The following is a 27377-nucleotide window of genomic DNA, read 5'->3' on the forward strand; positions in this document are numbered from 1 at the left end:
GTAAGATGGGACTCAGGCAGGCAGGGAGTCAAGGTGCTTAGCCAAAGGCGGGGCTGTGTACTGACTGCTCCTTGTGGGCAAAGCCCACGCTTCCTTCCTTCTCAGCACCTCACGTGGGGCGGGACACGTGCTCACTGCGTGTCAATTAAACGGAAAACTCATACTCCGAGGCAGGGAGCTCGCGCTGCTCCGCAGGGTTTAACAGATCCTTGTTGGCTCGCTCCCGCACCCACATACAGAGCTCCGGCCCCATTCTATGCCTGCTAGCGCACATTCTCCATCCTTGGCTAGACCCTCACCTCAGTTTTGACCTGGCAAGATGAGAGTCACACTTTGAAATCATGTTTGTGCAAAACTGCCGCAGACGGTCAACGCTTGGGTGGAACCTCTTCTTGGTGTGCAGGAAGGCAGCAACAAAGACTGGCGCCTCCTCTCAGGTGGGACACAACCCTTCTTCGCTACTCCTGGAATGTAAACTCTTTTTGAACCAAGTCGACCTCAGGAAATAGTTTTCCCCCAGTCCCAGGGCTCGGAGGAATGTTAGCAGAGAAGACTCTTCAGAGACAGACCTACCAGAACTACCGGTCAAACAAAGCTGCTTCCCTTCCCATCATGTGTTAGAGAGGACGGAGCTCTCAGCTTTGATTCACCCCCCAGCACCAACCTCCCCTTCCAAACAAAGGCTAGGTAACGTGCTCTGGACAGCCAAGGGCAGAAGAGCTAAATCTACCAGGGCCCTAGACAGTAGGGATGTGTGTCACCGCGCACCATGTAAAGGTCAGAGGTGGGACAGTTTCCGAGCGGGTGCATTCACCCGCACATCACGCATCTGGCTGAGCTCTTCTGCAGCTTTCTCCCACAGCCCCAAGATGTGCCGTAGGTCAGGCCTCATGTGCTGTAAACGATCTCCAGAAAGAGGAAAAGGGAATCTCCCTATCTGTGTCCCTCTACCAGACGTCCCCTGTGTCTCGCTGGCCAGAACTGGCACCGTCCAGCCATCCTTCAACCATCCCTGGACCAGGCAAGGCCACCAGGACGGACCCAAACCAAGGAAGATCCGCCCTCTGACGTGGGGTTCCTATCAAGGACACAGCCGCTCAGAGAAGGGCAACCAAAATTCGGGTTCTGACAGCGAGGAAGAGGGAGACCGCGTCCGCACAGCAACCAACAGCGCCGGCAACCGAGAACACGGCCCTTTGCTGGTCTCAAGGCGAGGACGAGTTAAACTGCACCGGCCTCATTCCTGCGGCGATCAACTACTTCAGGAACGGACCGTGCCTCCCTGGAGCTACAGTCTGACCCGAAGAAAAGGGCGTTCAGAAGCATGAACTCCGAACCAGCGTTCCCCACGGCTGAAGCCACCGCCAGCTCCAGCACAACCTTCTCGCAGGCAAAGCCCGGAGCAGGCCTGCGTCTTCCCGCGGCGCGGGGTCGCCCGGCGCGGGGTGCGGACCCTCGCCCGCCTCCAGATCGATGTCCACTCGGAGGCGGCCCGGACCCTCTGTGACGGACCCACGCCGCTCTCGGGGAATCCAATACTCTCTTCCGGGGCAGGAAGTGCCACGCCCGGCTCCGCGGAGACCCTGCCGGGGCCTCGTAAAGGTTCTTCTGGAAAATCTTAACATCGTTCAATCCTTGTTTGAAAAGAACAACACACACTTCTCCACAAAGCAATGGGCTACGCGATGGTGGGATCCCGAAGACATGCCTCGGTCTCCCTCCCTAGGACCTGCATCTCGCGGACACCTGGCGGGTGAGCTGCCGCTTCCCGGGTCCCTCACTACTCGTCCCCCTAAGCTCAGGCCGGCCGGTCCCATCCGGCTCACGGTCCCGGGAGTCTGGAGGACGCGGCGCCCGCAGCTCGCGCTGCCGTCTCGCTGCTCTCCGAAGGGCTAAGCGGCAGCTGCGCGCGCAGCTCCGGAGGCTTCTCTGGGTTCTTCGTCTCCTCGCGTCCCGGGCCGTCCTCGCCCGAGCCCTGCCCCTGTCGCGGCGGGCCGGACCCTCACCCCTCACCGCCGCTCGGGCCCCGCAGCAGCGAGCAGCCCGGCTGTCCGTCCACGAAATCTGCGGCTCCGGCTGCTGCTCTCCACAGAGCGCGGCGGCGACCCGGGCTTCCGGCGGCGACCCCGGCTTCCGCCGGCGACTCCGGCTTCCGGCTGGGACCCCGGCTTCCGCCTGCGACTCCGGCTTCCGCCTGCGACCCCGGCTTCCGGCTGTGACCCCGGCTTCCGGCGGCGACCCCGGCTTCCGGCGGCGACCCCGGCTTCCGGCGGCGACCCCGGCTTCCGCCGCAGAAGCGGTTTCCTCCGGAAGAGCCGAGCTGCAGGGCGCCGCGGGAGAAAACGCCCCTGAGGCACGCGGCGCTGGGGGCCCACGTCGAGGGCGGTCGTCCCCGCTGCGCCTCCGGCAGCCCGAGCCGTTCAGAGCAGGGTGACGCGGCGCGAGAAGCCCCAGGAGGGCTGGTGGCGAACGTGCCTGCGGGACAAGACTGTGTCGTCACGCAGGTGTCGTCTCCGGCGACCCCGGGGTCAGCTGCGCGGGAGTAGCCGCCACAGTGAGGAGTGCAGATGGCGGCGACAGGGCGTCGCTCCGTGTCTGGAGACCGACGAGCGCCAGGGTCGGCGCCCTCACGAGCCTCGCGGCGGGAGTCCGAGACCGCACGGAGCCGCCGGCCCCTCGTGACCAGACCCGGCACGACAGCGGCCCCCAGAGCGGCCGCGCACGCGTGGACCACGCGAGCCACAAAGACGCGCGACGCGCACGGCCGCAGCTGCCGCGCGACGGCGACACGGAGGCGCAGCCGCGAGCCCCACGGAGGCCCCCGGAAGGACTCGGCCCCGCACCGCTTCCTTCCTTTCTTTTGTAGAAAGATTGTATCCACTTGGTTTGGCGGGAGCGCGCGCGAGCAGGAGGAGCGAGGGAAGCAGGCTCCCCGCGGAGAGCCCAGCGTGGGGCTCGATCCGGGACGCTGGGGTCACGACCCCGGCAGAGGGCAGAGGCTTAGCCCCCCGAGCCCGGCGCCCGAGCCCGGCGTTTGTCTGCGGCGGAAGCGGAGGCGTCGAAAGGAAGCTCGGGCCCCGCAGAGGCCTCTCCGGGGTGGGGCCGGCCCTGCACGGGCCCCCGGAGGCGCGGGCCGGGCGGCTGCGGAGAAACGACCCCGCGGCGCTGCGGTCGCCTCTCCTGTCTGGCTCGCGAGCGGGAGCGAGCTCGGCTCTTCCCGGAGGTCACATGGCCTCACGGCAGAAGCTTCCCCGGGACTCCCCCTCGGACCACCGGACATGCCCAGGGCGGCCGCCAAGGCCCAGAGCGCGGCGGGGCAGAGCCCCCCACTGTGAGGAGTCGGTTGAAAGCGGGAGCCCTGAGTCGCGGGGCCCTTCCGGCGAGACACGCTCGCTGGCCCTGCGTCCGCCGTGTGGCTGGTGCTTTTCGGACGGAAGAGCGGGACCGAACGAGCGGGCTTGCTCTTACCTTAGCGAGAGGAGTCGGCGGTGGACCCGGCCCTCCTCTACCAGCCTCACACGGGCCTGCGAGACTCAGCTGCCAGTGGAGAGCGGTTACTCCAGAAAACGCCAGAGTGAAATCATTTACCATGAGGGAGAAATATTTTAAAAGATTTTTTTAAAGATTTATTTACTTTATAGAGAGAGTATGAGCAAGGGGAGGGGCAGAGGGAGAGAATCCCAAGCAGATTCCCACTAAACACGGAGCTGGATGCGGGGCTCGACCCCAAGCCCCTGCAGCCAAGAGTCAGACGCGCAACTGACTGAGCCACCCAGGCACCCTGAGAAATATTCAAATTTGAATCCCATTGTAAGTTTTGTATAAAAAACATTTTCTAGGTGTATTAAGGATTTTATGTGTACGAAAATAAAAAGAAGCAGGAACAGAAGCATAAACAAGCTAGAAGAAGAAGTAAGTTGCTTCTAACTCATCTTGCGATAGACTGGCAATAGTAAGATATGGCCACAAATAACAGGACACCTCTCCCACGAAGCCCACCTGAATATGAGCAGGCTTGAAACCACTCTGCTAGAGCAGCTGACATCTGAGACTATGTCAGAAAAGGCTTCTGTGCTTTTCCATTGTTTGCTGGGACCCTCATGTTTAGAGTCCCTGAGCTGCACGCACCCCTCAGCTACATGGAGGGCAGGCCACAGGGAAGCACTCCAGGGACAGTCCCAGCTAAGCCTTCCAGCCATCCCACAAGGCTCCAGAAATGGGTCATGCCATCTTGGAGTCTGTCAATCATCCAGCAGATGAACTCTGAATAACTTCTGTCCACACTGGGTGGAGCAGAAAAATTACCAGCTGAGCCTACCCGATTCCTAACCTACAAAAATTATAAAATGGGATTTAATTTACACCATTAAGTTTTGGGGTCATTTGTTATGCAGCTATAGATAAATAGAACCAACAGAGAAGACCTTTCTAAGCACAAAGGCTTCGCTGGATTCAAAGGAATAACAGACTTGAAATTGGAAAACTGCTTTATGGCAATTATTATCATAGACAAATTAAAAGGCAATGATGCACTAGAAAAATATCATTGTAACACATGTGACAAACCAACCATTTAGAAGAAAAGTGCAATAGAAAAAGAATGGCAAATAACAAAAAGCAGTTAACAGAAAAAAAATTTTAAAGACAAAAAAGATGTTTAAAATGATTAGGAATAAAATAAATGCAGATTAGATGGCAATAAGGGACCTTTTTGCCTTCAAATTCGCAAAGAGTTTTGAAATGATAATATTCGGTGCCTAGGAGACTAGTGAGGCAAGAATTTTCTAATCTTGGAGGTGGAATTATAAATTGGTAGTCTTTAAGGAGAACAAGTTGAAGATACAAATCAAGATTCTTAAATACTCTTTGCTCAAGTATTGCCATTTCTAGGAATTAAAAGGACATGTGGCCAAGCTTTCTGATCAAAGCATTACTTCTAATAATGAGAAATTATAAACAATAAAACATTCAACAAAGAGAGAAATGTTGCTAAATTTTAAATAACTGAACACAATATAGTTATCAAAAGCTTGGCTTCCAAATTATTCAGGGACAAGGGAAGGGAGGGAAATGGTTAAAAATATATAAAAAGAATAGCCACAAATTTATTCATATTGATGGATGGATAGATTAAAAGACTGGATGGAAACACACCAAAATATTCAGAGTCGTTTCTGAATAAAGGCTTGGGGGAGGGGATTTCCTTCTTTTTCCTTGTCTGCGTTTTTTGCTTTTTTTTTTTTTTCAACATGAAACTGTATTAATTTTATAATCCAAAAAAACCACGTTATTTTAAGTTGGTAACTAAAGAATAAATTCCAAAGCAGTACCTCTAGCAAATGTGAACACAGGGACCTTGAAGCTGAGAGGTCCTCTCAGAAGCCAGGAGCTCCCCTCCACAGGCCTGCTATGGTCTGTGTTTTAGAGCAGCCTGACCTCTCAGCTTTCCCTGCCTCCATGAACTCCAACCTCTAAAGTTCTCTTTCTCTCATCCCTCCCTTTGCCCACCATACATCACCACCATGGGTATACACACACACACACAGGCTAACATTTCTAGTCCTTCAGTTTCTTTCTTTGAAGGTAGAGATCACAAACAGACAGCCCAGGACCAAATAGACTGTTTTTCTTTAACATCTCTTCCCAAAATGTGTTACTTTTATTTTTAACAAGTTACCAACATTAAAAAATTAGGAGAGATTTTCACTTCCAGAAAGCTGGAGTAGACTTATTCTACTCCTCCCACTAGGTACAACTAAACCTTGGACATTGTAAAACAAACAGAAGGCTCTAAAAAGTAAAGACGAGAAGCCAGACTAGATAGGACCCTCAGGACCTGAGAAACAGCACAATCGTGAGTTTCTTGAATTTTCTTTTGGGCTCACGTATCCCAGACTTGCAATTAAGCCTGTAATCTAGAAATGCTGGTGTTCATAACAGGTGCCGATAACAAAACCCCCAAGAAAAGCCTGCTTTGTGAAGCCTGAATGACACAACGACAGATAAAGGGCAGCCCAACAATATAGAAAATGTTTAAACAATAACGGCTCTACTCCAGCCAAACATTAAGAAAAAGATCAGTGACCCCTCCCGTACCTGCAAGTGGGAGGTCTTGATCTCCACTGTTGTGAGGCTACATTGAGGTGCCCCAACCACCCCACTGGGGGGGGGGGGCGGATCAGAGAGAGCCAAGTAGAGATTTTCATCCACTATGACTGGTAGGCAACCCTAACCTCCCGCCCTCATGGGGAACCTATCAAGCAGTAATGAGGCATAGCTACCATTCCTCAAAGGGGAGCCTCCCTACCTCCCACCACTTGAGTGTCAAAGGAGGCCAAGTGGTGAACCTAGACAAACCTGGCCTCCTACATTTGCCTGAAAGCAGTCCACTTCCTTTGCCAGAATGGTGTCAGCAGAGGTCAGATAAAAGAGTAGGCTTAAATAAAAATCCAGAGCCTCCTAACACAATACAAAAATGTTCTCTTTCCCATCAAAGGTCACTCATCACCCCCAAACCAGGAGGGTCTCAAAGGGAATGAAAAAAAAAAAAAAAAAAAAAAAAACCTTCAACAGATGCCAACATAGAGAGGGCAGATATGTAAGACACAAATGCTTCAACAAGTAACTGTGAACATGCTTGAAACAAATTAAAATATAGAAAGCCTCAGTAAGCCATAAAAAAGAACCAAATGGCCATTTTAGAATTGAAAGCTACAGTCCTCAAAATTGAAAGCTCAGTGTACTTGCACTAGTTTCTTACTGCCACTGTGGCAAATGATCACCAACTTAGTACCTTGAAACAAAACAGATTCATCATCTTAGAGTTATGGAGGTTGGAAGTCTGGAACGGGTCTCCCTGGGCCAGAATCAAAGAGTGTCACAGCTAAGTCACGTTATGGAGGCTCTGGTGGGGAATCCGTGTCCTTGCCTTTTCCAGCTTCCTGAGGCTGCCCTCGTGCCTTGGCCTGTGGCCGTTCCCTCATCTTCAGTCATCACCATCTGTACTGGCCTGTCTCATTGCTTCACTCTGGTACTGACTCTCCTGTCTCTCTTTCTCACATACAAGGACCCATGTGGTCATACTGGGCCCACCGAGGGAAGCCAGGTTAATCTGCCCATCTCAGAATCCTTAATCACATCTGTGAAGGACCTTTGGCCCTGTAAGGTAACATATTCACAAGATCTGGGGATTAGGATGTAGACTTCTTTGAGGGGCCACTGCTCTGCCTACTGCAGTCTGCCTCCTGGCTCCCAAAGATTCAGGACCATCCCATGTGCAAAATGTATTCACCCCATCCTGAGGTCCTCTAAAGTCTCACTCTGTTACAGCATAAACTCAAAGTCCAAATTCTCGTCAGCTCAAATTTCCATCTAAGTCATTTAAACAGCGATGGGAAGACTTTTATTATGATCCAGCCTGGGGAAACTGCCTCTCCCTGGAAAGGCAGGCATAAGATAGCAAATTATGGAATTCCCACTCAAAAAGAAAAATGGAAGGAAGACAGGAGTTACCAGGCCCAGTGAATTTTGAGATCCAGCTGGGCAAATTTTGTAGGTTTCAAGGCCTCTATGGCTAATGGCTCCATTCCCTGAGCTCACAGCTCTACCTTGGAATTGTCATTTTCATTCCCATTTCTCCTTCTCATGAAAGGTAGACTTGTTTGCAGCTGAATAGTGTTATGAGGATGTTTTATAGCTGTAGAATGTTGGAGGGTCCGACAGCTTTATCATTCTTTAGGAAATGTGCTCAGTAGTTTTTTAAAAATAAGAGAACTCTCCCAGCCCAAATGGTATTCCTGGAGAATTGTATCAAACCTTAAAAAATAAACAAACATTCTATACATTCTCTTTCAGAAAACAGAAGAGGAGGGAACATTTCTCAATTCATTTTATGAAGCTAGTGTTACTCTGACACTAAAGCTAGACAAAGACAGTACCAAAAAAAAAAAGGAAACCACAAATACAAAATATTCATCAGCAATCAAAATGCAAAAATCCCTAACAAAATATTAGCAAACAGAACTCAGCAATATATGAAAAGAATCCTAAAGTATGAGCAAATGGGTTTATTTCAGGAATGTAAGCCTCCTTCATTATTCAAAAAGTCAATGTAATCCATCATATTAATGAAAAAGAAAAATCGTATGATCTTATTAATTGATGTAAAAAAGTATTTGACAAGGTTTAACACTTACTTATGACAGAAACAACCTCCCCCAACGCCAAAAAATAGCAACAGAGAGGAAGTTTTTCAGTTTGATCACAAACCTCTGCAAGGAACCAAAACTAACATTATGCCTCACGATAAAGGACTGAATGCGTACCCCTAAAATCAGGAACAAGGCAAGGTGCTTCCTTCTCACCACACCACTCACCATAATATTGGACATTCCAGCCAGTGCAATAGAGCAATCAAATGAAATAAAAGATGTACAGATCAGAAAAGAAGAACTAAAACTAAAAGCAGATGGCAGATGGCATGATTGCCATAGAACATCCCAGGAAGTCTACCAAAACAAAACACAAACTTCTAGAATTCTTAAGTGAATTCAGCAAGGTCTTAGGATTCAAGATAAATGTAGAAAATCCCATTATATTTCTAGATGCAAGCAATGGGCGTGGGGACACCAGAATCAAAAATACAGTATCCTTTACAGTAGTTGAAAGGAAAGGAAAGGAAGAAAGAAAGAAAGAAAAGAAAAGAAAGAGAGGGAGGGAGGAAGAAGAGAGGAAAGGTCAGTGAGGGGGAGAGAAAGACCTGGATGTGGGTCTAATAAAGCATACACAGGACTTGTATACTGAGAATTACTCAATGCTATTGAAAGATATCAGAAAATACCTCTATAAATCAAGTTTGCAAATGGATAAACACATAGGTTAGTGCAATATAATAGAGAATTCAGAAACCAACCCACAGAAATATGCTCAATATATTCTGATAAAGGTACAAAAGCAATTCCATGGAGGAATGATAGCCTTTTCAAAAATAGTACTGGAGAAATGGTAGAATTTAGCTCAAACCGGATCACAGACTGAAATGTAAATATAAAACCATTAAAAATCATAGACAAGCTTTAGGATCTAAGACTCGGCAAAGGGTTCTCATATTTGATAACAAAAGCATGATCCATAAAAGAAAAACTTGATAAATTGACTAAAATTTCTTAATACTTTGCTGCAGATCCTGGTAAGAGGATGAAAAGACAAGCTACAGAGTGGGAGAAAATATCTGCAAATCACACATCTGACCAAGAACTAGTATCTGGAATAAATAAAGAACTCTCAGAACTCAGGGGGGAAAAATCAACCTTGAAAGTGGGCAAAAGACATGGACAGATTTTTCACCAAACATGTACAGTTGACGAACACATGCAAAGATGTTCAATATCAGCATCCACTAGGGAAATGCAATTCAAAAGCACAAGGAGATATCACTGCAAAGCTATCAGAATGATTAAAGTAAAAAAAAAAAAAATGTGGCAACCCTATATGTTGGTGAGGATGTGGAAAAACTGGGTCACTCATACATTGCTAGTGAGAATGTAAAATGCTAAAGCCATTCTGGAAAGCAGTTTGGCAGTTCCTTAAAAAACGAAACATGCAATTACCATATGACCCAGCAACTGGATTCTTGGGCATTTATCCCAGAGGAATGAAAATTTATGTTCACACAAAAACCTGTACAAGAACGTTTAAAGTAGTCTTACTCATAAATGTTTCAAACTAGAAATGACCCAGATGTCTTTCGATGGATGAACTGGTAAACCATGCTGCACTGACTACCTCTCAGCAATAAAACGGGACAAAGTACCAATGCATGCAACCTTCCAGATGAATCTCCGGATAACCAGATAACTGGGTGCAAACAGCAAATCCCCAAATACCATATGAGTCTATTTATATAACGTTCTAGAAAAGTCAAAGTCATAGAAGTGGAGAACAAATTAGTGTTTGTCAAGGGTCAGGGAGGTGGTGGGAGAGAGAGGGAAATGTAACTGGCCAAGAAGAGGCATTATCGTGGATGCTTACGAGGATGGAAATATTCTGTACCTTGATTGTATCAGGGTCAGTCCCTGTTAGAACATTGCAAGATGCGACCATTGGGGGTACTGGGTAAAGGATACACAGGAGCTCTCTGTATTATTTCTTAACAACTGCATGTGAATGTACAACTATTTCAAAATAAAAAGTTTAATTAAAACTATTTAATGTAAGTTCACATACAAGTTTAGATGTGTATCTTCTCTGGAAATATTGCAAGATCTGACCATTTCCAATATGGCAGAATGGGCTAGAATGGAGTGGTAGCTGCAACTCTGGCCCGACGTGCACTTGCCACTGCGTCCCAGTCCTCACCACTCCCTGTCGTCTCCTGGTCCCCTGGACTCAGGTTTCTCTGCTATTCAATATCCAGCACACCCTGCTAGTTTACCGACATCCAGTGAGAGACCCCGGTCTGGCACCTATAGACGTTCGAATTTTCCACTTTTGTGGACTTGGAGTCCTGACACTAGCAAGCAGAGCAGTAGCAGAACTCGGTGGTGCTAAGGTGTTAACTCACAGAAACATCTCAACTGTTTATATCTCATGTCTGAAAAATGTGTGCCTCAGAAAGAATACCATATGGCAGAAACCCTTGAAAGTCAGACAGACCTCACGTAAAATGATGGTTTTCCCCCTGATCTTGAGCAAAATACTTGCATCTCCACATTTCCACTTACCAACTGGAAACAATAGTATATAATTCAACCTAACCCAAACCCAAACCGCAGTCTAGGTGTTCAGTAATGGCTTTTCCCCATAACATCAGGATGCCTCTCTTTTTAGAAACCAACAGCTTATGCTAAAGGAGGTTGGTTCGTACTGGAGTTTCACACGTGTTATTTACCATCGACTGGGAAGGCATGGCCCCTTTACTCAGCCTCCTTCCAGCACAGTCTCACCATCCTCACCATAATCTGGCACAACCGGACTACATTAGGCCCATCTTGCAAATGAGGAATTTGAGGCATAGAGCCATTTAATTATCTAACCTTCAGCCAATGCTTCCAGTTCTGGAATCCATGCATCTAACCACATTCCCCACTGCCTTTCTCTGTTTTGGGCTTGGCAGAGTCTAGAGTCTAGTTTTCACTCTAGACTCTCCCCAGGGCCTGGCCCATGCCTTGTGAGTGTCTTCACTTACCACAAACATAGCCTGACAATGACAACTTTGTGATCAGCCTCGATTTATGACCTTGGGGAGACTTTGAGAAGCCCATCCCTGCTTCACATTCTTCCCCTGACCCCTGAAATCTCTCGGCACAAACGCGGGACTCCAGTACCTCCAGGCTGCTCTGTGAAGATGTTCAGATCCCACGCGTCAAGGACAGAGTATTACTATTAAGGATACTTTCCTATAGCAGATTTATTGGCATGTCTTCCACAATCCTGTGATTCTTTCATTGGCACTAATTTATATTGGCAAAGAGAAGGGGACAGAAAACAGACAGAACAGGCTGAGTAAAATGCCAGCTCTCTCCCAGGGACTGGCTGCTGGCGGAGCTGCTCAGGCCTTGTCACTCACCAGACAGGAAAGTTCTTAAGAACCACTGGCTCTTGACAGGCTGTCCAGAATCTTCCTGGGATACGAGACCAGAGAATGTCTTCATCTTATTCCTCAATGGTTAAGATTCTCCAGCAGGACAAACCTGGCCTGGATTGCTGGCTCCCCCACCTCTTAGCTGAATGAACTTGCAAAGGCTCTTGGCCTCTCTGACGATGCCTCAGTTTTCTCATTTTGTAAAATGGAGATAACCATCATGGTAGTTCCTTCCTTCCAGGGTCTGGGAAGGAAACAAATGAGGTGAGACAGGCAATGTTTTCAGCACAGTGTCTCACACATGAGCCCTCCAGGAATGTTGGTATTATTATATTCACGGTGGGATCTATGATGAGCCACTAATACAACTAGAAGTGGTGGCATTTGTAACATGATCAGAAAAAAAAAAAAAAAGTGGTTGTGCTGCTGGTGGTAGTATTTTAGCTATTATCAGAAAGAAACACCACCAGCAATATAACGGCCAAAGGAAGAAAGATCAGACTTCAATGAGTGTTCCAGGGAAACTTGCTTCTTCCAAAAGTTGCATTCATCAGAGATCCTTTGCGTTTGATATTTTAAAATTAAACCATGTTTCCTATTAAATCAGATTCCAGAAATGTGCTATGTTCAATTCTGATAAATTTAGCTGTTCTCTTAAAACAGTGTCCTGGCTTTACCTTTTTCTAACTCTGTGACATCGGCAAAATTATCTACCTTGCACAAAATCAGTTTTCTCATCAATAAAATTATGTTCTGGAGCCCCCTGAGGTGATGGACTACAAACACTTTGTAAAAGTGTTAAAAACCCCTGCAGAAATGCTAGCTGCTGGACCTAGGACCTGTTACAGAAGCTCCACACCAGCTCTTGGCCATGCTTTGCGAGACATCTGCGAAGTATGTGCTCAATTAGGAAACAACAACTTGATTGTCCTATGAAGTCTGAATTCTGTATAACCTGTCATCTTCAAGGAAGGCAAAACTTGGGAGAAGGCTGTGCTCAGGAGGTACAAGCATTTAATGTGAAGAAGAATATTTGAACATCTTGATTTTAATCTTTGGAAGGTGGAGAAATTCTTCCCATTTCAGAGAAAGCATTTCTGAGAGGTTATCACAGAATCTCCTCAACTGTAGTCTCTCCTATTTCCCACACAGCCTGAAAAATCACCAAACTAATCCCAGCACAGAGGTTTTCATCTTACTGCTCCCCTCTGGAGAAGCCGCAAAGGTCCCTAACTAGCTACATAAAAACCTCCAGCTGTATAGCCTGGCATCTAACTGTCGTCCTTTATAATGTGGCCCACACTTCCCCGCCAGCCTGGTGCTTGCCTTTCTCCAGGATGTGCACCTTCTGCCCCATCCCTGCTGCACTGCCTCGCGGACAGCGCACTGAGCTCCCACTCAGGCATTTGCTCGTGCCGTCCACTCCTGTGCTTGTCCTGCGCTGCTGCATCTGTTTGGATCCTTTCTGCTCCTGTTCAGTTTTTTCCTTTTGCCCATCTGTATTTTCTTAGTCTTCTGCAGTACTTTTAGTTCAGTCCTAGATTCTTCTAGGGCCCCAATTGCACAAAGTATTCCCCGCTGGCTTTAATGACTCCTCCTGTGAGCACTGTCTGGACCACGGACCAGAGCTCTTACTGTTCCTGTGACTGGCTCGCTCTCTCCCCAGTCAGCCTTGTGCTGTGGGGCCACAACCAGGATTTTTCTGTCTTGTGCATTGTGTTCTAGTCTATGACTCTTCCCAAAAAGGCTTTAGGACCACTTACAACAACAGTAACTCCGACTTCCTCCAACTGCTCTCGACCCCAGGTATGCTATGTTCTAAGGCCACATTACCACCTCTTACCGAAACCCCATCAGGGAAAAACTAGAAAGACAACCTAGCACAAATGGAAACAAGAGAAGCTGTAGCAGAAGCAGAAGGAGCCCCAGATTCTGGATCTTTCGTTTATTCATTTATTCTATCATTCAACAAAAGGTTTAAACATTATGCCCCACGTACTAGTTACATAACTGGTCCCATAACACTTCATCTACTTAGCCTCATTTGTTAGGTAATAAAATAAAAATTAAAAAAAAAAAAACTTTAAAAGGATAGTTAAACTTGTGTCCCTTCCTTATTGAATGTGAAATGAATTTGAAAGAGATAATTCAACATTAAAAGCCAGGACTGGTCCATGTGTTTGAAGTCTAGAGATAATCTGCAAATAAGACATTGATCTTAAAAGAGACCAGTGTTTTCTGACGTTTCTTACTATTTCAGGGGCGCTAGGCTTTCATGGATATTTGCACTTAGGAAGAGAATTGGGTAAATCTAATGGCCAACAAGCATAAAAATTAGTCAACCTCCCTGGTAATCAAGTTACTGGAAGTCATTTTTAAAAATATTTATTTATTTGAGAAAGAAAATGCATGGGAGGTAGGTTGGAGGAGAGAGAAGGGAGGAATCTTAAGCAGACTCTATGTTGGGCTCAGAGCCCAATGCAGGGCTTGATTTAAAGACCCTGAGATCATGCCCTGAGCTGAAACCAAGAGTCAGATGCTTAACAGACTGTGCCACTCAGGTGCCCTAAATGTGGTACCATTTTTAAAGATAATTTAAAGCCACAATGATATCCCACCAAACACACAGTAGAATGCCTAAAGTTTAAAAGATTTAAAGTAACAAATACTGAAAAGGAATTGGAATCAGCAGGACTCTGACAAGTGTGTAATTTGGTATGACCATTTCAGAAAACATTTTAGCAGTTTCATAGGAACTTAAAATGAACATCTACTCTATGACCTAGCAATTCTCCTCCTAGCTATTTAACCAGGAAAAAGAAATATATTTGTCTACAAAAAAAGCCTTGTATAAGAATTTCCACAGCAGCTTTGCAGATAAGCAAAGACTGGAAACAAGCCAGAGTTCATGAACACGAGAATGAACTAACAAGCTGTGATAGAAAACATTGGGAAAGTACTCAGCAATAAAAAGGTAAAAAACTACAGATATCTGAAACAACCTGGGTAAGTTTCAAAAATATTATACTTCATTTATATGACATTCTAGAAATCGACAGTGATGAAAATCAAATCAGTATTTGCTTTTGGTGGGGGCAGTGATTAAAGAAAGTTGACTGGGAAAGGGCACAAGGAAGATTTCTGGGATGACTGAAATGCTCTGCGTCTTGATATGCAAAATCGATTGATCGTAGGTATACCTAGAGTGTAGCCATTTCACTGCATTCGATGATACCTCAATAAGAAAAGCAAACTTCCAAAGATTCCAAGGGAAATGTGGGGAGATAGAAATGCTCTAAAACTGGATGGTGGTGGTGGTTGCATAACTACAGATTTACTTAAAACAGTTGAACTGTTCACTTACAATGAGTGAATTCTATGTCAATTATATCTCAATAAACTGCTAGTAGGAAAAAGAATGCATTTGATATGGAACCGAAAGTACTGTCTAAGGCAAGAAGACAAGGAAAGGAAATGGCAGGTGTACGGATTTGGACGGAAGAAGTAAACTGGTCTTTGTTGGCAGACAACACGGTCATCTACGTAGACAATCCAAATGCACCAATGACAACAACAAAAACAAAAATGGAAACCAAAAAAGTGATTATAGCAAGATCATAGGACACAAGATTAATACATGAAGGTCAATCACTTTCCTATATACCAGCAAAGAAAAAGTGAAATTTGAAATAAAAAACATGATACCATTTTCCCCTAAATTCAGGAACAAGACAAGGATGTACATTTTCACACTTTTATTCAACATAGTACTAGAAGTCCTAGACACAGTGATTAGACAAAATAAAGAAATAAAGGCATCCAAATAAGTAAGGAAAAAGTAAAACTCTCACTATTTGCAGATGACATGATACTATATGTAGAAAACCCTACAGACTCCACCAAAAAAATCTAGAACAGATAAATGAATTCAGTAAAGCCGCAGGGTACAAAATCAATGTACAGAAATCTTTTGCAGTCCCATACCCTAATAACGAAGCAAGAGAGAGAGAAATTAAGAAAAACAATCCCATTTACAACTGCATCAAGAGCAATAACGTATCTAGGAACAAACTTAACTGAAGAGGCGAAAGTCTTTACTCTGAAAACTATAAAACACTGATGAAAGAAATTCAAGACAATGCAAAGAAATGAAAAGATACTCCATGCACATGGACTGGAAGAACAAATATTATTAAAATGTCTATACTACTCAAGGCAATCTACAGTTTTAATATGATCCCCATAAAGATACCAATAGCATTTTCCACAAAACTAGAACAAACAATCCTAAAATTAGCATGGCTCCACAGAGGAACTTGAAGAGTTAACCAATCTTGAAAAAGAAAAACAGAACTAGAGGTAATACAATTCCAGATTTCAAACTATATGACAAAGTGGTAATAATCAAAATAGTATGGTGCTGGCATAAAAATAGAAACATAGATCAAGGGAACAGATTAGAAAACCCAGAAATAAACCTACAAATATATGGCCAATTAATTTCTGAGAAAGGAAGAATTAATACACAGTGGGAAAAAGACAGTCCCTTCAACAAATGGCGCTGGGAAACTTGGACAGCCACATGCAACACAATGAAATTGGAGCACTTTCTTTCACCACACACAAAAATAGACTCAAAATGGATTAAAGACCTAAATGTGAGACCTAAAACCACCAAACTCCTTGAAGAGAGAACAGGCAACAATTGCTTTGACATTTGTCATAAAGACATTTTGTCTTTATATATCTCCTGAGGCAAAGGGAAAAAAAAACAACAACACCACAATACCATTTGCATTACCACCCTCCAAAATGAAATGCTTAGGTCTGACTCTTAAAAAATGTGTACGAGATGTGTATGAGGAAATCCACAAAACTTTGATGACAGTAATGAAAGAAGAATGAAACAGTTGAAATCAATATTGTCAAAATATCAATTCTTCCTAGCTTCGTCTGTAGATCCGATGCAATCTCAAAATCCCAGCAAGCTATTTTGCAGACATTGACAATGATTCTAAAGTTTATATCAAAAAGCTCATAATAGCCAACACAATGTTGAAGGAAAAAAAGGAATTCGGATTCCCATAATGCTATGGGATGCCTTCAATTCCTAATATACTATAATAATCAAGACAATGTGATATTAATAAAAGAAGAGAAAATAGATCTGTTAATTGGACAGGGTAGAAATAGGCACACACAGTAACAGTCAACTGGTCTTTGACAAAAAAGCAAAGACAAAGCAATTTGAGCAAGGACAGTCTTTTTAACACACAGTACTGGAACTGAACATTCATATGCAAAACAACAAATCCAGACACAGATCTTACACCCTTCCCAAAAATTAACTCAGATTAGATCAGAGACTTACATGGAAACCAGCAAACTATCAAGCTCCTAGAAAACCATGTAGGAGAAGACCTAAGATGGCGCAGGGCATAGAGATGACTTTTTAGATACAGCACCAAAGGCACAACCCATGAAAGTAAAAGCTGACAAGCTGAGCTGCATTCAAGTGAAAAATGTCTGCTCTTCAAAAGATACTGTCAAGGAATGAGATGACAAGCCACAGACTGAGAGAAAATATTTGCAAAAGACACATGTGACAAAGAATTATTATACAAAATATACAAAGAACTTTTAAAACTCAACAACAACAAAACCCCAAACAACCCAAATAAAACAATGGGCCAAGACCTTAACAGACACCTCACCAGACAATAGGCCTATGAAAATATATGTCATGTTGTCTGTCATCATGGAAATACAGAGTAAAATAACAATCAGGTGTCACTACACACCTATCAGAGTGGCGAAATTCCAGAACACTGACCACACCGAGAGCTGGAAAGGACGTGAAGCAACAGACACTCCCATTCACTGCAGCTGGGAATCGAAGTAGCACAGCTCCTGCAGAAGACAGCTTGACCGTGTCTTACAAAACTTATACCTATTTAAGTATACTTGTACTTAAACTTATTCTTATCACATGACCTGGCAGTGGAGCTCCTTGGTATTTACCCAAAGGAACTGAAAACTTACATCCACACAAAACCCTGCACGCACAGACTTGACAGCAGCTTTCTCCGTAATGGCCAGCACTTGGAAGCAAACCCAGATGCCCTCTGGTAGGCGAATGGACAAAAAAACAGTGAGGCGTCCAGACAATGGAACAGTATTCAGCGCTAAAAAGAAATGAACTATTAAGCCAAGAAGAGACATACAAAAACCACAAATGTACATTACTAAGTGAAAGAAGCCAGTCTGAAAAGGCCTCCTACTGTGTGATTTCAATTATATGACATTCTGGAAAAGGAGAAACTCCAGAGACAGTGAAGAGATCCAGGAGTTGGTGGAGGAATGGAGGTGAGAGAAGAGATTAACAGGCACAGCACAGGACTTCAGGGCAGTGAGAACACGCTGTCTGATACTACATGACGGAGACATGCCATTATCTACCTGTCCAAACCCACAGAACCCACAGATGCCACAGTGCACCCCAAGGAAAGCTAGGGACTGGGAGCGGCTGTGATGTGTCAGTACAGTTTCAGCGGCTGTAACACACCTAGCACTCTGCAGGGAGATGGGCATGCCTGGGGGCAGAGAGCGTACAGGAATCTCTGTACCTTCCTCTTACTTGTGCTACGAACCGAAAACTCCTCTAAAAATAATGTCTTCAAAAATAACGGGCATGGGGCGCCTGGCTGGCTCAGTCGGTTGAGAATCCAACTCTTGATTTTGGCTGGGGTCATGATCTCAGGGATCCAGCCCTGCGTGGGGCTCTGTGCTCACTGAGGAGTCTGCTTGAGATTCTCTCTTTCCCTCTCCCTCTGGCCCTCCCTAGCCCCATGCCGTCGCGCTCTCTCTCTGAAATAAATAAATAAATAAATAAATAAATAAATAAATAAATAAATATTTTAAATGGGCATGGTTACTGGAGTGCAAGGGAAAAAAATAACTCACAGATAGGGGTACCACTTTTCTTCAGGGCAGTTTGAAGATGTATATCAAGAGCCTTAAAGTAAGAACCCTCTGTCCGAGCAATTCCACTTCAGAAATCTGCCTCCATAATAAAGGACATGAACAAAGATGTTGTCTTAAAGATGTGTATTGACAGGGAGAGGGGGGCGGGGTTATGGACATTGGGGAGGGCACGTGCTGTGGTGAGTGCTGTGAAGTGTGGAAACCTGGCGATTCACAGACCTGTACCCCTGGGGCTAATAATGCATTAAATGTTTATAAAAAATTAAAAATTTTAAAAAGGCGTATATTGAGCCACATTATCACCTACAATAGATAAAAATCAGGAGCACTTACCACTTAGCCTATTAACGAAATAAATGTGTATGAACAGTAGCCATTATAAAAATGTTGCAAATTAATATTTATCAGCATGGAAAGCTGTTCACAACACGCTAGCAGAAAAAAACAGGTTGGAGGAAATGTGCAAAAAATAGCATAATTAGTATACTAATAGAATGCTAGAGTGATTTTAGTGTTAGGTAGCAGTATTATTACAGAGAGTTCAATTAAGGTACTTACCTCTGGGTGGAGGAAACTACAGAGGTAAACAACAATTTTTCCATAACAGTTAAATGTGCCTTTAACAGAAGAAACATATATGTATTTTTCAAAATCTTTAAAATGACTTAATAATGGGGGAAGACAGGCAGGGTGAGACAATAGTACGTCTGTGATAACTAGGAGGTTCTAAGCGAGCTTGGTGGGTGTTACTTTATGCGATAGATGTGTACAAATCAAGCTGCATTCTCCGTTATGCTAATGGAAGAAAAATCTGAAAGCATAAAGAAGCACTTGATCATGTGAGTAACTATTGCCTCATGTTTCTGTCTTAGAAGTTCATATGATTTTAACTTTCAGATTTGCTTAAAGCAGAAACCACCCAAATCATTACTTACCCTTTTGTCATATCCTGGTCCAACGGTTCATCTCAATCATTTCAAGAGAGCCCTAGGGGTGGGCTGTGTTTCTGCTTCCCCGGCTGGCAGGGTGCGACCACTTCCTCAGCCATTCTGGGGACCGCCTGAAAGGGCAGAATTCACATGCTGATAGATTTCGGCTGGCTTCTGGAATAAGTGAAACTTGGGCCCATAAGCCGTCAGTGTTAGCCTCTAACATGCTCTGATCGGGAAAGACCGCGATCTCCAGGTAGAGAAAAACAAAGAAGCAGGCCCACGTGAATAAGCATTGACCACAGAACATTCCTGGCAACACGTGGGTAAAACGTCTCAAGTGCACCCATCTCCAGAATGCTCCTGCTGTAGGGATGGGTCACCTCGGCCTGGCACTGTCCCCACCTAAAGAAAGAGCGACTGGGTAACTTGGCCAAAGTCATATCCAAACTCAGTAGTGAGACTCTGGTTAGGATCCTCTGCTTCCCAAAGCGCCAGCGGTTCCCCTAAGCACAGCAGACCGTGCGGCGGGATGGAAACACTACCAGCCTCGCAGTCAGGAAACCTGATTTCCAAGTCAGCTTTGTCGCTTCGTTAGCCACGGGATCCTGGGCACGCACCTACCCTTTCGGGGACCGTGCCTGTCTGCCTACAACATGAGGTTCTGCTAGAAGACATTCTGGGGCTCTGCAGATCAAAGAGCCTGCAGTTTCTAAGGAGCCCATCCCTTCCCCTGCCGCGTCCCTGTGGGTTTAGTCCTCGCGGCATTCTGGCCCCTCCAGCCTCCTTCGGTCCACTGTTCCCTTGGGCACACCTGACCTGGGACCTCCAAGCAACGCAAGGTCAGAAGGAAGTCCCGTGAGCTTCGGAACATTTCTCATGCTGCTGTGACTATTTTAGCTAGAGTCATGTTGTTGTTTTTTTTTTCTGCCTCAACAGGGTAACGAGGCACACACGCATCGGTAGACAGAGCACCACTGAATGCACTCTGCAAACAGAAGTTTAATTTCCTTTAAACAGACGCCAGGCGCCTGCACATGCACGGAGTCAGGAAGAGCGATCTCCTGCCTCTCCCAGGGGAAGGGGCGGCCCGGGTCCTCGGCCCGCGAGGAAGAAGAACGGGTTCTGCCACATTCAGCTAAGCCAAAAGGCAACCCACATGAGAGGAGAGGCAGCAGAGAACTAGGCTGTTATCAATCAATTTTCAACTTCACTTAACTTTATTGGCATGACAAGGTAGACACATGCCAAAGTCAATACAGAAGATCTGTGTGCCTAAGGCAGGCTTCGGTGCTAATGGAGCTTTTAGTGCCAGACACTGTCCTCGGAAGGTTTCCCAACATCCTCCTTTGTCTCCGGTGGCCACATGTTGTGGCTGTGATCTTGCTACTGAAGGTCACAAGATTAAACTAGCTTTGGGCACTGAAACCAAACGAAGGGTCTTCTCTCCTGAAACCTTTTACACTACTGAAACCCCTTGTGAACTTATGTTTTTATCTAACATGGACTACACAATAATAAAAATAAACAAGTATTTTCATATAGGATATTGTTAACATTTTTCACTTCCTAGGCAGGTTTTTAAAGTAAAACTTATCACTAAGAAAACTACCTAAAATTTCCTTATCAAAAATTCTTGCTATAATGTTTATATTTCTAGTGGACATATAATTAAGTTGTTAACATCTAGGGATATTTTTTAGAGATTTATTTATTTATTTGAGAGAGAGAGAGAAAGGGCATGAGCAGGGGGAGGGGCAGAGGGAGAGGAGAAAGCAGATTCCCTGCTGAGCACAGAGCCCAAATATCTAGAATCCTTGTGCAAAGTACCTCCATCCAGAGGAGAAATGGGGAAATTATTTTTTTCTGGTTGAATGATTTTTTTTTCATAATCTTAGTGGCACAGATATGTGCGATATTATATCCACCAGGAGCCCAGCCCAAGCTGCCAGGCCAAGAAGCACTTACAGGCAATAGATAAAATCAATCATGAACAGATCATGACTCTGGCCAGCAAGTATGTGATAATGGATAAGCTTAATGTTTAAACAAATATTTGTTTTCAAGGAGGCAAAAGGTGAACATATAACATATGTTTCAGATATAATACAGATATGGCATTTTCAGATACAACACAGGTGTGGCCTAAGCCTGCAATTTGGAGCACATGACCCATACACCAGACACCTTCACCTGGTAGCAGCGTGCATGAATTATAGAAGTACTATTTCTTGCAAGCCTCCCATATTAAATAATTGACTAAATAAATACAATTGTACCTGTAAAATCTAGAATATTGAAGCTGTCAGGAACCCACTGAATCAGTTAGTGTAATTGCTCTCATTTTACAAAAACTGACATCCAGATGTTTTGGTTTCCTGTTTGCTTAAGGGCAACATTCCACAACTAACACGATACTGGAATTCAGGTGTCTCAACTCTCAGAGCAGTGAATGTTCCACTACGTAAGGACCCTACTGCACACTTGGATTCTGTACTTTGCCCTCGACATGTTCATAAAAGTGAAAACTCATGTCTATAAAGAGGCCAATGTCCACCAACAATAAATAAACCAATAAATATTATCCTATTTTCCATGTCTAGCAATTCACTTGTTCATTTCACTGTTCTTCTAAGTAAAGGCATTGGTTGGTTGGTTGGGTTAGTTGGTTAAAGATACTGAAAACCAAGGAGTAATCAAAGCCTTCTTCATTCTGTAGGTTTAATAAGCATTTGCAAAGGAAGGTCACCATTATCACTAATACAATCACAATATCAGTTATATGAGAAAGAGATATACATATATGTATGTATCATATATATGATATACATGTGTATCACTTATGTGGCCTTCTTGTCTTCGAAACATGTAAGCAGTTGTTTAAAAATTACCTTTATCAGGGGTGCCTGGGTGGCTCAGGGGGTTAAAGCCTCTGCCTTCGGCTTGGGTCATCTCAGGGTCCTGGGATCGAGTCCTGCATCAGGCTCTCTGCTCCGCGGGGAGCCTGCTTCCCCTTCTCTCTGCCTGCCTCTCTGCCTGCTTGTGATCTGTCTGTCAAATAGATAAATAAGATCTTTTTTAAAAATTACCTTTATCAAAGTGTATCTGCGTGGCTACTGGGAGTGGAATAGCAGTACTGACCCATTAGAGAACCCACAACTCAACTCTCAACTTCTCTTTCCCCTCAGTCAAAGGCCTTGGGGAATTAACAAGATTCCTGAGTCAGGACCCCAAGTATTTCTCTGCACTCCAGGTGTGGTATGTTTGAGACCCTCACCGGTTTTAAAGATATTAATTAAGGGACTGGGAGGATGTCACAGACTGGGATGAGCCAGCCCGGCTCTCCGTCTACAAAGCGTTAGGAGCTGTTATCCAGAAGACTAGCACACCATGCTTTGATCAGGGAAATTAAAATATTCTCCCAAGATACGCTATTTGTATAACATTTTCCAAATTGAATTCCGGTTGCAGAAATATTTTTGGCAAGTAAACAGCAGGGGGACAAGAGCCTGGTCTGTGCCAGCTTTGCTGAACTCCGACAGCCAGGATGGAAAGTCTGGGCTAGAGGAGGCTATGCCGGTGCTGGGGGGCCCGAGCCCATGTGAGGAGAGGGAATGCTCGCTGGGCAACAGGTCTTCCACCACGAGCACCTCCTGTCTGCTCTCCAGACTCCAAGGATAGAGCGTGGCTCCACGGAGAGGTACCATTAAGTCAGAGACGGTGAGGTGAGGAGGAGGAACCAGGATTGGGGGCCCAGAGAATGTGAGGGAGGGGCAGTGGGGACGGGACCCTGGGCCTTCTGGAGGCTCCGCTGGGGTCCACACTGGAGCCAGCCCGGACCACAGCTATCTCCTGGTGTTGCTACGGTCTGGCCCATCACTCATGGCGAGGTCCTGGCGTTCCACCGAACAGAAACAATTTCACATGACGGCAGAGCTCTCGGTGACTCTGATGGAGCAAGGCCCAAACAAGAGGGCTCTGGGGCCATGTCTGAACCAACCAGAATGTGAGCATTGTCCCAGCCCCCCAGTGAGCTACACCCCTCTCTGGACGAACAGGAATGACTGCTGTTTCTCCACTGATTGCGTCTTCAGCTTCGTTCCAGGGAGCCTCCCCAACATAGCATTATCTCCACTTCCTGCCAGCAACCGATTCAGAGCAAAGTCTGCTGCTTTGAGCTCTGCCCCAAAGCAGCTGACAAGGGCAAGCCCAAGTGCTTCCTAAGTGCTTTCTAGCACCTTCTGGCCCAAGCACCCTGCAGTCACCCACAGTGCACGAGCTCTTTCTGTGCAACTGGCAATAAATGCAACTTGTTCAGGTACAGGTGTGTCCCCGCCTGCCTGCGACACCCGCCTGCGACTCAACGGCCAAGTGACAGCCATGTCTGCCCTGTGCCAAGCAGTGTGCTGGCTTTTGGGCTCACAGCTCAGGACAAAACAGTGTGTCCTGTCCTACGCAGACCGCCCACAGCCTGATGGGGGATGCAAGGAGCAGAACCACCTCAGGAGTCATGACCAAATGAAATGCAACAGGCTACCCAAGAGATGACCCTGACTGCGCCGTGATGCAGAGACTCTGAAGAACGGAGAACCCTGTCGAGATCAAATGTGCTATTAGCAAGCAGATGAATCTCACAGACCTCAACGTGCCGTCAAGGGTGAGCTACTTGCAAACATATTTACAAATTTTAAGGCGTCAAGGAAAGGCAAGGTCCAGTCAAGCGGTCTCCAAGAACAGGAGCCGCAGACTTCCTTGAGGGAACAAAGACTTCGACCAAACGGCAGGGGACTTGGGAGAGTCGCCTCGTTAGCGTGAAAGTCTGTGACTTTGTACCCAATCCCGGTCCCCAGCTGGCCCCCATCTTGGCCAGCACCCCATCGGTGAGCCGTGCGGCGGATGTCTCCCTGGATTGGATGTGTTTCTTCCCACCAGGGGGACTGAGCGCTAACTACAAAAAGATCTCAGAGGCCGAACCATAGGCTTTCTAATTTTACATCAATGATTATAAATTGTGCGTGTTTGCCGTTTGGGGTCTTAAGTTTTGAGGGAACTGGGCCAATCAGAGTGGGAGCCTTGTAATGCCAATTTAAAACCTGAGTAATTAATGTGGAGTTTTTACGATTTTAAGTGGAATTCTTACTAAGTTTATTGGAAGGTGTAAGAGAACTCTTGGACCTTGTATTTATAAATTTGAGGGCCTATATATGTGTAAGCATTGACGTACTCTAGAAAGCTTCGTTTGTTAATTCAAATACATATGTGCATGCATGTGTTTTATATGCACGTTCGTGCATGTGTGAGTGTGAATAAAATTTTTAATTATGGCTTAATATATTTGGAAGTAATTAACTCACTTTATGCAAGGGCCCATGCTCGGCCAGACTAAGAAAATAATTCCGTCTGTAAGCTGAACTAAAACAAGTGTTTTTCTAATTTCAGCTTTAATAAGGGGATTATGAATTTTTAATCCAAAAAGCAAACCTTTGAATAATGTTTTCTGTGCCTAAAAGACAGCTAGACAAAAGCCAGCTACCTAGAAACTCATGTGAACACAAGCAAATGCCGTAAGTGCTGGGGTGGGAAGGAGAAACGCTGCCCAGGAACAAGCAGGGGGCCCGTCGGGACCTGCGGCGGAGGACCCTTCCGGAGGAGGCACAGGTAAGCCAAGAAGGTGTGAAGACGGAGGGAGGGCGGGCGGAGCCAAGCACGTTGGCTCATTTGCATACAGGAGGCAGACCAGCACAAAGCTAGGGGCCCAGCCAAGGAGCGAACAGATCCCGATCCCTCCCCTCCTGGAGAAGCCAGTAGGTAAGAGGGAGCTCCTGACTCTTGGGAGAATAGAAAGAAATTCATGGCACAGAAGCTTATCCCTGGTGAGTCGGAGGGCCATCCCGCTCATTCCCGGGGCGGGGGGGCAGACCCGGTGTGGGCAGACCCGGTGTGCACAGGTGCACGCAAAATGCCTACCCTGGTGTTGGACACCAAGAGGTTCCCAGCAAAACACTTCTTTCTTCTTCATTTTTAAGTTCTTTTTGCTTTGGGGATCGGAAGCCTATTCGTATATCAAATATTTTAAACTTTCCTGAGGCTTAAACACTGGAATTACCGAACTACCAACCCTTTCACCCAAGGGCCCCTGAAACCTGATCCAGGCTGTAAGCAAATAAGCAGCCCGACTTTTGCAGAAGGCTGAGGTTCTGGGCTGCAGAAACGGGCGTGATGGCTCGTGAAGGGCCCTGAAGACCCGCGGGGGACGGACCTTATCTCTCCGCAGCCAAGCTTCGGCTGAATCTTCTGCAGATCAGTTATCTTTTTAAAAGAGAAAATAGATCCTATTTTCTAAAGACCAAATGAGGAGTGAGGAGGTTGGGAGTGTCTGGGTCAGAAGGTCTGGGAGTGTAAAACGCAGGGACCATGTGTGGCGAATTCTGACGGAATTAGAACGAGAACAGAAGAGGCTCGGGATGACGGCTTGAGCCCCTGCAACCCGCCTGATTTACGCCGCGACAGAGGCCGTGGCTCACCCAAACAAAGTGCTTTATAAGGAGAACGGCAGGTCTGGAATTTACAGAACCCATTTTCAGTTTCATCGGCTGCAGCCTTCAAATAGCTCTACCCCGCCTCTCGTGTCTAATGGAACAGCTGTGCCTCTCGGGGGAAAGGATTGAGAAGTGCTCCCTCCAAAGATCCCCGGGACACCATGCAATGGGTTTAAAGAACCGTTTCCATCAGCGTGGGCAGACCCTCTGCATGTGTGTGCGACGTTCGTCCGAGGTTATCAGGACATCGCAGCCTCTCGCTCCCGCCAATGCCATGTGAGATGGTCTGGTGGCTGCATGAATGTTATCTTCACATCTCCGTAGAATAGAAGAATTGCCCCTGGGTTTCATGTCAACAATGGTCGAGCCAAGCTGCCTTTGACGTCCCCGGAGTTCTCTGATCACCCAGACGACACTGAACAGAGCTAGACCACAGGCAGTCGGCCGCGCGGCCCTAACATCTGCCCAAGGCCGGCAGCAAGGGTTCCAGGGGTTCTAAGAGCCACCAGCTCGGTCCAGTCTAGCACCTGTCACTGGCTTACCATGCCACCCTGGGTCACTGACTTCCCCATTCAGTGCCGTCTGTGAACGTGCATCAGAGCCCGCCGTGTCCTTCGGCCCCTCCTCCGGCCTCTCTGGCTCCTACGCTCCTCCTCCCTCCCCCCATCTTCTCCTCCTGCTCCTTCTTCTCGCTCGTCCTCGCTCCCTCCCTCCCTCTCATAAAAGAAGATAATATGTCTGGAAGGTGCTTTGAGCTCCTTGGAGATAGAGGGTCTATAAATGTGAGCTGCTACACTGTCACCATGGAGACGCTCACAGAACACTGCGCTCCACGGCTGCGTTTGCTGGGCAGAATTCTGGCCTCCTCGCCCGCTGGCGTCTTGAGGCTGTTAGACAGTCAATGATTTCTCAAAGCAGCGCAACCAGGTAGGGGTGGGGACCGAGAGAAGAGCTTGTCTGTAACTCAGCGGCTCTCCATGTCCATCCCGAACAATCATGCTTCCATCTGCTGGAGCAGAGGATCACGCGGTTCCCGCGGGAGTCGCTCTTCACGCCGCCGCCGACAGGGAGAGGCGCGCCACCCAACAAAGGACGCTGATCTACAGCAAGGTTCAGGCAAGGAAGAATTCCAATGACCTTCAGAAATGACCCGACATCCGTTTCCGAAATCTGCTCTCACTCCTGACTCCGCTACCTCAGACCCATGGCTAGCAAAGTGTCGGGGTGAAGAGTGCACATTCCGGCCAGTCCATGGCCTTCTAGAAAGCAGGAGCTGTGCCTTCTGCATTTCGGCCTCTGCGAGGCCTAGTACAGGACCTGGCACACAGCAGGTGTGGAGATTTG

The 27377-nt window shown here is 46.2% G+C and overlaps 1 protein-coding gene across 18 annotated transcripts in view; it reads right to left on the minus strand.

Annotated features, from left to right (window-relative positions):
* LOC132025321 (uncharacterized) overlaps positions 1–27377 on the minus strand; it is a 317882-nt gene that overhangs the window by 278892 nt on the left and 11613 nt on the right. For 14 of the 18 annotated variants that reach the window (XM_059412387.1, XM_059412390.1, XM_059412384.1 and 11 more), the window contains exons 3-4: positions 22386–22545; positions 19501–19625 (exon numbers count right to left, since the gene is read on the minus strand). The exons of 1 other annotated variant lie outside the window; for it this stretch is intronic. In XM_059412387.1, the coding sequence (XP_059268370.1) occupies positions 19501–19511 (11 nt within the window). In that variant the 5' untranslated portion in view covers positions 19512–19625; positions 22386–22545. Of the gene's footprint in view, positions 1–11566; positions 11826–19500; positions 19626–22385; positions 22546–27377 lie in introns of all 18 variants that reach the window. 3 more of the 18 variants (XR_009406542.1, XM_059412393.1, XM_059412392.1) reach the window with 3 other exon arrangements.

This window comes from Mustela nigripes, chromosome 10, assembly GCF_022355385.1.
Source record: "Mustela nigripes isolate SB6536 chromosome 10, MUSNIG.SB6536, whole genome shotgun sequence".
In the NCBI taxonomy this organism is placed as follows: domain Eukaryota; kingdom Metazoa; phylum Chordata; class Mammalia; order Carnivora; family Mustelidae; genus Mustela; species Mustela nigripes.